The sequence below is a fragment of the Xenopus laevis genome, chromosome 1L (assembly GCF_017654675.1).
Source record: "Xenopus laevis strain J_2021 chromosome 1L, Xenopus_laevis_v10.1, whole genome shotgun sequence".
NCBI lineage: Eukaryota > Metazoa > Chordata > Amphibia > Anura > Pipidae > Xenopus > Xenopus laevis.
Genome location: NC_054371.1, coordinates 193,058,959 through 193,071,371, shown reverse-complemented (window position 1 = coordinate 193,071,371; position 12,413 = coordinate 193,058,959). Strand labels below are relative to the sequence as shown.

General features: G+C 34.6%; 1 protein-coding gene across 5 annotated transcripts in view; it reads right to left on the bottom strand.

Annotated features, from left to right (window-relative positions):
- mctp1.L (multiple C2 domains, transmembrane 1 L homeolog) overlaps positions 1–12,413 on the bottom strand; it is a 373,027-nt gene that overhangs the window by 723 nt on the left and 359,891 nt on the right. For all 5 annotated transcript variants that reach the window (XM_041568472.1, XM_041568473.1, XM_018264615.2 and 2 more), the window contains 2 exons: positions 10,127–10,236; positions 7,377–7,474 (listed from right to left, as the gene is read on the bottom strand). In XM_041568472.1, the coding sequence (XP_041424406.1) occupies positions 7,377–7,474; positions 10,127–10,236 (208 nt within the window). The remainder of the gene's footprint in view (positions 1–7,376; positions 7,475–10,126; positions 10,237–12,413) is intronic.

Sequence of the window (12,413 nt, the reverse complement as noted above, 5' to 3'; positions counted from 1 at the left end):
GGTTGGAGCTATGAGGTCCAGGGAGAGGTGCTAAAACAGAATTGTATGTGGCAGACAATAGGGGTGTTATTTACCAAATGCCGAAAATCCGAAAAATTCATGTTTTTTTAGTATAGAATCGAAATTTTAAAAAAACCAACCCAATCCGAAAATCTTGCATCTCAGACCTGCCGAGGTTGCATATAAGTCAATGGGAGAAGTCCCAAAGATTTTATGATCTGTGCTGGGTTTCGTGCAATAATCTGACGTTTTTGGGCAAAAATCTGAGTTTTCAGTGTAAATTCTGAAAAGATTTGTGTTTTTCCAATTTATTTTTACACAAAGTTTTTCGCAAAAGTGTATTAATAAAACTAAGACAAAAAAACCCATACAGATTTGGTCAAATTTTTTTTCATAAAATATTGAGATAAATTCGGACTTTGATAAATAACCCCCTAGGTGTCACGCCCCCTGGTATATAACAAGAAATATTTTTCTACAGGTCATTCTGAATTGAGAAAGCCAGTCGCATGACTAGCGAAAACACAGCAAGTCCAGTTGATTTGACTTATTTCCATAGATATACCTGGATATGACCTGGATGAATGAGAACATTCACAGACTAAGTCAGATATAGGGGAGTTATTTACTAAAATCCAAATTTATCTCATTGTCCTAATAAAAAAAGTTTGACCAAACTCCCATGCCCGATTTTGCCTTATTTATTAATAAATTAACTCAATCTAATAGTATCGGTAAAAAAACACGGAAAAAATCAACAAAAGTCAAAATCGTACTGCTGTTTGGGGCTTTTCTCCTGAAAAAGCTCTAGTTTTCTTTGAGTTTTTTCCCAAAACCCCTGAAAAAGTTGGATTTTCGGGCGAAACACAGTGTAAACCACAATAACTTTGATTTGGGATAGGTGCCTCTCCCAATGACTTATGAAGGACCTCGACAGTTCTGAGATGGCGGATTTTCGGATTCAGGCTTTTTGCAGCATCGTGGTATAATACTGTACATTTTGAAAAATGTTATTTATTTTTTTTCCCATGAAAAATTTCAGTTCTTGCCCCAAAAAGCCGACCAGATAAATTAGAGGTTTAATAAATAACCCCTTAATGTTTCATGATTTTCTAGTAGACTTAAGGCATGATCCAAATTTTGGAAAGATCCATTATCCAGGTCCCAAGCATTTTGGATAACAGGTCCCATACTGTACCAGTACAATGTACCACTTTAACTTTTCACATCTTTTATCTTTCCAAAAGACATTATATTTATTTTCCTTCGGTTTTTACCCCAAAGCAGTCAATCAGAAATTCAAGGTTTAGTAAGTATATCTTCTTGTTTGGATTCCAGACTTCTGCTATATACTGTATACCAATAAGTCCCTCAATAATCAAATGGATGAGATAAACACAAAGGCCCGCAGATTCTACTTTGTTACATCTGCATAAAAGCGAGGACAATTCCCTAAATGTCAAATACCTTTTCTTTTTCATATATTGGAAAAAAAACAGGTTTTATCCTAATAGACTGCAAAACTGGATGCGTTCCAAATCAATCATTAGCAGGTTTCGCATTGAAATATGTGTTTGTGGGTAACGCATTATTATGCAGCAAAGAAGTCAAGGTCCCTTCATTTTCTTCCCACCCTTTTCTACAGAAGCTCTGAAAGTGGAGCTAGAAAACGAGACTTTTGCTTTAACTACAGTTAGAAAATGTCTTGAGTTTTGTGTGTATGCAAATAAGCTGCAGTTCAATTAAATGTTTGTGTAGTGAAACACCAGATGTTTATTGCTGCTTATTGCTTATACACGTCACTCAGTTTGTCAACTACAAATTACCAGTTTACAGAGTAGGAATCATTAAGCCTTCTTTTAAAGCTGCAAATCTAGCAGAGCTCGAGGCAGTTCGCCTTATGGGGGATACCAACAGCTATAATTTAAAGACATAACAAAGATACAAAAGTAAATGTAGTATTAAAGGGAAGAACGTGTATATCATTTAACACACAAATCGCATAGGTGATTTAATACTGCTTACATTAAAGCTGTTTCTTTTCCATCGATTTATTAGACGGAAAACTGTCCTATAATTTTATATATTAATGAGACATATGGATTTTTAAAACAAATTAATTCTGATTGTTCTTTCAGTTTCCTTTGGGTTAAACCAGCCTATTGCATTTATTTAAGGGGTTATTTACTGAAATCCGAATTGATATAATTTAAATTTAAAAAGCTAGACCAAACTCCCATCCCTGATTTTGCCTTATTTATTAATAAAAATAACTCAATAAAATTGAGCGAAAACCTGAACTGTACGATTTTTTGGGATTTTTTCCCTAAACGCTCACATTTTTTAGGGTTTTGCCCGAAAATCTAGAGTTTATCGATTATCGGGCTAAACCCAGCACAGACCACTATATCTCTCATTTGGGATAGGGACATCTCCCATTGACTTATACAGGATCTCAACAGGTCTGAGATGGCAGATTTTTGGATTATGGCTTTTTGCAGCATCGGGGTATAATACTTTTGTGAAAAATGTTAGGTTTTTTTTTTCCTAGAAAAATTTTAGCTTTTGCCCCAAAAAGCCGACCAGATAAATTTGAGGTTTAGTAAATAACCCCCTTCATGTTTCATGATTTTTTAGTAGGCGTAAGGTATGAAGATCCAAAAGGTATGGAAAGATCCATTTTCCAGAAAATCCCAGGTCCTGAGCATTCTGGATAACAGGTCCCATACCTGTACAATGTACCATTTTAACTTTCCACATATTTTATCTTTCCAAAATACATTATATTAAGTTTTTCTCCCTACAAACTTCCTTCTATATGTAATGCATAAAAAACATGGAGAATATTTATGTAAGGCAACATTTAGCATATTCTTAAAAGACACCCAATGTAAGTTTGCTTATTGCAAATATTAAATTTCATATTATATAATCCTTTTTTTACTTATTCATAAATGTGTTCTATATATCCAGAATTCTAGGGACCTGGGGTTTTCCGGATAATGGATCTTTCCGTAATTTAGATCTTCATACCTTAAGTCTACTAGAAAATCATGTAAACATTAAATAAACCCAATACTCTGGTTTTACTTTTAATAAGAAATAATTCTATCTCAGTTTGGATCAGGTACAAGGCACTGTTTTATTGTTACAGAGAAAATGGAAATCAATTTTTAAAATTTGGATTATTTGATTATAATGGAGTCTATGGCAGACGGGCTTCGGAGCTTTCTGGATAATGGGTTTCTGGATAACGTGTCTTATACCTGTATATGGTATTGGGGTAATGCCAGTTAGAAGCATTTTTTTGGTTACATTGAACTTAATTTGATAAGGTTGGAAATATTGGAAGCCCAATATAATAATCCTTTCTCTAACACTCAACTGCGCATGAAATGATTCATTTATAATCTCCCAAAAAATGTTAGATTCTCATTCGTCAGAAATGAATAAATAGGTAAAGCATCTTGAATCTTAAAAGTGATGTTGGAGGGACAGTTAATAATAATAATAATAATAATAATGTGCATATTTTAGGCCTGCTTTTTTTCTGCCCAGATGACAGATCTAAGGGATTGGAAGGTACCATAACCAGATCCAATCTTCATGTTAATGCATAAGGTAGACCTAAATAGGAAGAGACAGTTTATGAAAATGGGAATTGGGTTTGAAAACAAACCTCAGTAATAAACACGAGCTTTGTTTCTAATAAATGACAGCCAGCTGAAACCTATGGGTTTCTGTGCGGAGAACTATGAGCAGGAATGACAATATGCGGCTGGTGGTGTATTTAAGTCATACAGAAAAAATACATTGATTTTAGGAAGAAAAAGTCACACATGATATTTTAAACTGGATAGAGAAACAATGCTGCCTATTATGGGTCATTGCATATATTTGCTCTCATGCTTTTAATATTTGGCTCAATCAAACCCTGATAAATCCTATAAATATACATGTAAATATATTTAGGTTTATCTTATAATCCCATACTAAAGCATGTAATCAAGGTGGATAATGGAATCCATCTTATGGTCTAGATATTTTGCTTCAATGCTTATTTCAGCACTTATATATCAATGAGCATAGCTAATATTTTATTTATTTCGCAATTTAGCAGTATAGGTTATGGATTTTTCTTTTTAACTATTTACAAAATTACCAAAACATATAGGTTACCCCTTTGATAGATCAGAATGTCAGATAAAAAGGATATTTGGCTGCATAAGCTCCTCCAATCTCAAGAGACAGTGCAATCAAACATCTTGCTTGACTGATGCTTCGGTCCACTAAACATTATCATAACCTACATAAGACTAAATTTCCTGAGGGACCCAAATGGGAAAGCACTACCTCCAACTACCAGCAGTAGAAATCCTCCAATGTCATGGATTTATATAGTTGTCGCACATTTCTGTAATTTTGAATCATGAATTAATAGCTGCCCTCCCTATAAGCCTACCATCTACAAGCTCTTCTGGCTTCCTCTAATAACAGAATAAAATTCAATCTATCAAAAATATTCCATGCCAAAAATGGTGAAAAGAATGGTATAAAATAAAATATGTATATATACTCATATCCCTTATACCTAAATGAATGGTATTTGATCACAGAACTAATTCCTTATAAATAACTAAGCAATGTGTTTATATAAAGGTTTTTTCTTTAAAGGGGTCATTCACCTTTCATTTAACTTTTAGTATGATGTAGAGAGTGATATTCTGAGCATTTGCAATTGGTTGTAATTTTTTTATTATTTGTGTTTTTTGACTTATTTAGCTTTTTATTCAACAGCCCTCCATTTTGAAATTTTTAGCAATCTGGTTGCTACGTTCCAAAATACCCTAGCGACCATGTCTTGATTTGAATAACAGTCTGGAATATGAATAGGAGAGGGCCTGAATAGAAAGAAGAATAATAATAAAAAGTATCAATAACAATACATTTGTAGCCTTACAGAGCATTTGTTTTTAGATAGGGTCAGTGACCCCCATTTGAAAGCTGGAAAGAGTCAGAAGAAGAAGCCAAATTCAAAAACTATAAAAAAAAGTATAGTAAACTATAGAAAAGTTGTTAATTAGCCATTCTATAACATACTAAAAGTTAACTTAAAAGTGAATCACACTTTTAACAGTAGACTAACATGTAGGGGCTGATTCACTAAATTCGAGTGAAGGATTCGAAGTAAAAAAACTTCGAATTTCGAAGGTTTTTTTGGGCTACTTCGACCATCGAATGGGCTACTTCGACCTTCGACTACGACTTCCAATCGAAGGATTCGAACTAAAAATCGTTCGACTATTCGACCATTCGATAGTCGAAATACTGTCTCTTTAAATAAAACTTCGACCCCCTAGTTCGGCAGCTAAAAGCTACCGAAGTCAATGTTAGCCTATGGGGAAGGTCCCCATAGGCTTGCCTAACTTTTTTTGATCGAAGGATATTCCTTCAATCGTTGGATTAAAATCCTTCGAAGCGTTAGTTTCGAAGGATTTTATCGTTCAATCGAAGGAATTATCGTTCGATCGAATTTTCTGCGCTAAATCCTTCGACTTAGAAGTCGAAGGATTTCAATTCCTAGTCGAATATCGAGGGTTAATTAACCCTCGATATTCGACCTATAGTGAATCAGCCCCTAAAAATATTAATATTTAACTCCACTCTAGAGCTGGCCGAAGTCAATGGTGGGAATTCAGGTGAGAACATTTTCTGGTGTGAATGTCCGGGGGATGGAATTTTATTCTATAGGAAGAACTGTAACAAAGTGCAACCCCTGGGACATTGCTGCTCTGCCTACAATTGTTCATTTCTGATGTTTTCTAAACTTCTAGTACGAGAAGACGGTTGTATTTTAAGATAACCTGCAATAACATTTCATCTTCATATTTTATTTTTATATTTTAATTTCCAAGTAGAAATTTAAACTCTTAACGATGATAATGATACAATTCAAACTCTTAACGATGATGAGTGGTCCTATATAAAATTAAAATAAAACTGATGCCTTGTAGTTGTTGTGGTCCCTGATCTTGGCAACTAGTACTGAATGTCATTTTTGGATTCAGATAAATACCAAACCCTCCACAAAAGATTTGGCCAAATTGAATCTGAACCCTAATTTGCAAATTAAAATTTGAAACAAAAATGTAAATCATATGTTAACAAAATGTTATTGTTAAAAGATGTTAAGAGCTTTAAACTCACACAGGTTTGAATTTAGTTTGGCTAAACACTCTGGATTTGGTACATTGCAGACTAGAAATAGAAAGGAAGGAAAGAAAACTATTTAATGCTAAAATTACCAACTGGAAAGTAGCTTAAATTAGGTCCATCTAAAATATACTGAACGTTTATAATGGATATTGGTCAGCAGAATGTATATGATGGTTTATCTTTCTTTAATAGCGTGTTGTTAGTGTGCTGGTTATGGGCTAAATCCTAGAAGATAGAAAAAACGATAAGGATCTAGGGTCACATTTACTAAGCTCGAGTGAAGGATTCGAATTAAATATACTTTGAATTTCGAAGTAATTTTTTGGGTACTTTGACCATCGAATAGGCTACTATGACCTTCGACTACGACTTTGATTCGAACGATTCGAACTAAAAATCGTTCGACTATTTCGACTACATACTTCGGTAGTTTAAACCTACCGAGGTACAATGTTAGCCAATGGGGACCTTCCCCATTACTTTTCTAAGGTTTTTTTGATCTAAGGAAAATCCTTCTATCCATGTATTAAATTCCTTCGAATTGTTCGAACGATTTTTCCTTTGATTGTTCGATCGTAGGATTTGGCGTATATCCTTCAAATTTGATATTCAAATTCAAAGGATTTTACTTCGAGGGTCGAATTCGAGGGTTCGATATTCGACCCTTAGTAAATGTGCCCCCCAGTGTATTTATGGATTCAGATATGTCATATGTGATTTCATAGCCAAAGACATCTATGTGAAAAACATCTGTATAACCTACTCACTGTTATTTAATAATCTGAACCCTTTTGTGTATTTTATGGAAATATCCAGTTGATAAAAATGTGATAATTCATAGCTTTTTCAGCCATCTTGTATTGATCATTGTCAGTTCTAACCAGTATCTGTAAAAATTAAATTACTGTGTGACTGAAAAATGAAGAAAAATATTTTTAACACAGTATGGGCCAGTTTGTTACTGAGCTTTAGAAGAACTGTTCCACAACATTTTCTAATAAGGATTAAGCTATGCACAGGGATAAAAGTACATCACTTGTGTGGACTAATGTCACTTATATATTGAAATACAGGATTATTTTCTTGTAAGGCAAGTAGACTGCAGGCAACAAGACACCCTTTGTACAGCACTATTTGTTTCTGACGCAAAATCCACTCACCACTTGTACATCTGAAGGAACCCTGGAGAGAAAGTCAAGAATTTCATTGTTGTCAATCATATCAGGGTTCCGTATTTTCTTTGTAAATTTATTGATTCCTGTATAAATGTAAAGAAAAACAGTTGAACATGAGTCTGCTTTGTTCTATTTTACTGTTTCCACCCCACAGAATGCAAAACTGTGTATAAATATATATGCCCATGTATAAATGTATGTACATTAATAATTTGCTCTATTTGCTTGTCACTGTAATACCATATTATGGAACAAAATACCTGATCATCACCCCATGTGCCATAACCCAAAAACTATACAACATTTCAGTGGTACACAAATGCTAGGTACAATAACAGAAACAAGCCACTTAGGGGGTTATTTACCAAGGTCTGAATTTATCTCAGTATTTCCAATATCCAACTCCGAGCAACTACGAGTTCCCGAATAGACCTTATTCATGAAGAAAAAAGCCTGAAAAAATAGCCCGAAACTCTGAATTGTTCGGTGTTTTCGGCAAAACTATGATTGTTTTTTGCTCCGAAGCCCAGAAATCATCGGATATCAGTACGGACATCATCGAAGACACTGGGACCTTCCCCATTGACTTATACAGGACCTCGAGAACTTTTAGATGCTTGGGTTTCAGATTCTGAGGTTTTAGACTATAGGACTTTAATAAATCTAGAAAAATTCATAGTCATTTTTTTTGCTCTGAAAACTATGAATTATTCAAGGTTCGGATATTCAGAGCTTGATAAATAACCCCCTTAAACTTTATTGCATTGTGATCAGCTAAATCATAAACAAAGGTAACATGTATGGCTGCACCCCATGATTTCAATTAGATTGTCTCTATCCCCTAAGTAACCCATGTAACCTCTTGAAATACAGAAGCAATTATCATAACACAGCTGTGTGCAATTTTGTGTTTCACCGTGTTATAATAACATTGCAATAGGCATATGCTGAGTTGTCTTATTACACTTGTAAAATGTACAGTACATAATGTGATAGTTTTGTTTTATGTCCATGCAGTGAAAATATATTTGTCAAATCATTGTGTGCCAGTAGCAGGAAAGCTTGGCCCCGCTTTCTAGGATTTGGCAGAAGCTCACTCATCTGGGAGATCTTTGTGGAGACCTTTATTTCTAATAAATTAAGTAAGCCAACACTTGCTTCAATCTCCTTAGTGCCTGGGTGGTGCGTCATAAATTGCGTTATAGTCAGTACTATATTAAACCATTAAATATAAAGTGCTTCTGGGCTACAGGACACTAAAGAATGTTTCCTCTGCAATCACAAATTCAGTATTCTGCTGCCATAGTATCTTTCTACATAATACATGCAGTAAGACATATTCAAGAAGACCACGAGCGATTTTGGTTGGTCTTTTTTTATTTGAATTTCAAAAAATGGGAGTTCAAAAAACTTCCATTACTTCTAAATTCGAACCTTGATAAATCTGCCCCTGTGTGTTGCTAGTAAATATGCAGCATGGCATAGAAGAAAGTAGAACCCGGAAATAGATATTTTTTTGGAATCAGCTGTCAGATGCCAGTGCTAAAAAGAGTTCCCCAATAATGTGATAGGTGTGCAGCAAAAAGTGATATAGAATAACAGAATCTTTTTACCTAGAACCTCAAACAGACCTTAGGGACAGAATAATAAGAGGGTTATTTACTTAAATCCGAATTTATCTCATATTTTATTTTAAAAAAACACTACAAACTCCCATGCCCGATTTTAGGTTATTTATTAATTAAAAAACTTGATCAGATTGCAGAAAAAATCAATAAAATCAAGCAAAAACCTGAATTTCTCTAATTTGTCTGGCTTTTTAATGAATCACTCAATTTTTTTCGCCCTTTTTTCCCCAAATTGCTGTAATATTTTTATTTTTTCCCCTAAAAACCCTGAAAAATCGGATTTTCAAGCTAAACCCAGCGCAGACCACAAAAACTTCCAATTGAGATAGGTGCCTCTCCCATTGACAGGACCTCGACAGTTCTGAGATGGTGGATTTTCCGATTCAGGCTTTTTGCAGCATCGGGGTATAATAAATCTTGAAAAATTCGAATTTTTTTTCCTTTATAAGTTTGAGTTTGCTAGTGCAAAAATCTCAAATTTTTCGAAATTTTAACATTTGGATATTAATAAATAACCTCTGTAATCTAAGGGATAACACTCTACCAGTGTTATAAATACATTCATGACATAAATTTTTATACTTTTTAATTCAGTTTAAAGAACAATATAAGAGAGGATAGCCTATGAAGAACTTGCCATTTTGGAGAGAAAAGAAATGTTCTTTAACTAATTTTCATTTAAAGAAAAACATCTATTCCACATATATAATATTTGAAAAATTAAAATGCTTTCATATTTCTAATATTTGTTTCATGAAAATCCCATAGCCTTCCTTCAATATCACATACAATGTTGAAGATGGAACTTGGCTTTGTCTGGAGCATTTATAATAGTGAAACCAGCCCTCTGAAATAGACAGTGAGTGTGCAATGCTCTTTATGGCGTGTCTTTAGCATGATGATGATATCAAAGTAAAAAGAAAGAAAAACAGCTGTTTGAAGACAACCTAAATCATTACAGAGAAGTGATATTCTACTTTGCCTGCCTTCTTCAATCAGCAAGAAGTACCTTGATCATAAGTGCTGAAAATACTGGTAATATAACTCATCCCCTTAAAAACACTTATCCCCAGATAGCATCATTAGTTCAAGAAATGCTTTACGTACCCCATACAAGGACGATGTATCTCAGCGGAATAAAATACAGCCCTACTGTGAGAAGGCAGAGGGCAATAATCGCCAGCCAGGTTAAGAATGGGACTGTCCAGTTGAAAGTGCTGCAGTAAAAAATCAGCATGAGTCACAACGCTAATCATCTCATACATCTAATAAAGGACACAACAAATAAAGTGAGGACTTTAAAATGAGACGTATCACTCTTCATCATCTCTTTTGAGCTGCACAAGAGCCAATACACAGATGAATGATGCCAAATAAATTGTATCCCAACAACATTAAAGACAATGACCTGCATGGATCAAGGCTCTTTGTACACTAACTCACTTAGGGGAACTAACATGCTGAACTGCAAATACCAAATGGATCTTTGGTACAAATTACATTTCATTAGACTGCCTAATGCAATATATTTAGGTAAGGTCAATAATACCACTAATTCTGATTGTGACATTTTGTGAATGATGAATAAACCCCTATAAACATTGTTCTTAATCAGCCAAGTATTCTGAAAACCCTCTGACATAGGCAATGATTTGTACTGGGATGTAAAAAGGTAGCTATATTTAGAAGATTACAGAGTATTTATTATCCTATTGTATTATAAATATAAACAATGCATGCACTGTACTATAGAGGATCCAATCTGTAGCTGTTTGTGATGATGCAACCAATTATATAAAAATACGTATCATAAATCAGATCAAGCATAAATTAATCGAATGAGCTAAACTGATTCGCTACTTGTTACAGGCAACTGATTATTATTATTATTATTATTAACATGTATTTTTAGAGTGCCAACATACTGTATTGTGCAGCTCTGTAAAATAAATGTTTTTACAAAGAAATAACACGAGTTACATACATAGAACATACAGAGTTAGGTACATACATAACAACCAGTATCGGTACAAAAGCTGAGGAAGGCCCTGTGCAAAAGAGCTTACAATCTAAAGGGGAAGGGAATGAGACACTAGGTGTGGGAGTGGACAATATCAGAAAAGCGAGGTGAGAGATGTAGCATATGGTATCGGTAGCTAAACAGATTGAGGGTAGGCTTTTCTAAATAAGTGTGCTTTAAGAGATCTTTTGAAAGCCGAAAGGTTGGGAAAAAGTTGGACTGTGGGTGAAAATTCCAGAGGAGGGGTGCAGTCCTTGCAAAGTCTTGAATGCGAGTGTGTGAGAAAGTAATGAGAGAAGAGTTGAGTAGCAGGTCAGTAGAGGAGTGTAGTAAGCGGTTGGGTGAGTATATAGAGATGAGTTGAGAGATGTAGGGTGGGGCAGAGTTATGAATTGCTTTGAATGTCAGGGTCATTAATTTGAATTTTATTCTGAAAGGTAGCGGAACCAGTGTAGGGATTGGCAGAATGGCATGGGAGAGGAGGAGCGGTTGCTGAGGTATATAAGCCTGGCGGCAGTGTTCATTATGGACTGAAGAGGTGACACTCACTGGAGGAGAAGGCCAATTAATAGAGAGTTACAGTAGTCTAGACGTGATATGATAAGAGAATGAATAAGAATTTTGGCGGAATCTTGAGTGATAAATGGATATGTTCCTTAGGTGAAATTTACATGATCCGATGAAAAGATCAGTTTTGTATTAGTTGCTATCATTTTATAAGAATCTGCAGATTTTTAATCTGTATTATTTACTGTGAATAACATTGGTTTACTGTAGAAACATTGGTTCCATAGGCTTAATCCTCCCATGCGTGCTTCTTTTAAAAGAGAGAGAGAGACTTCCTAAAAGGCATGGGACCACCATATAAAGGGACAGGTGTGTGATGCAACAACCACATGGAATCTTGGCCTGCAGCATATCTGCTAGACTTCCGGCAGAATAACTCTGCTACAATACAAAAAATGCCAAAAGGTGGGTTGTGGGAGCACTCAAAGGTGTAGTAAAAATATATATATACAATACAGTGCTACTAATTAACTACAAGCACACAAAAAAGAGGGAGATTGATCAATGCACACTAGTCCTCTGTCTTATAAGTAATCAAGTATTTGTGCATTGATCAATCCCTCCCTCTTTCTCAATCATGTACAACACTTCTGAGTTTATTTATAAAAAATTCTAATTTGTGTAGCATTAGAGGTTTCTCTACTTCAGAAAAAACCCTACTTTTAAAATTCTGATTAGAAAAAGTTTGATAGAACAAAATTGTGAAAAATAACTTGAATACTTTTAATTTGTACGCTATTTATCATTTTTAATGGGTCCAAAAGATTAGAAGCTCCAATTCGCTTTTACATGAACACGGCAGCTTTT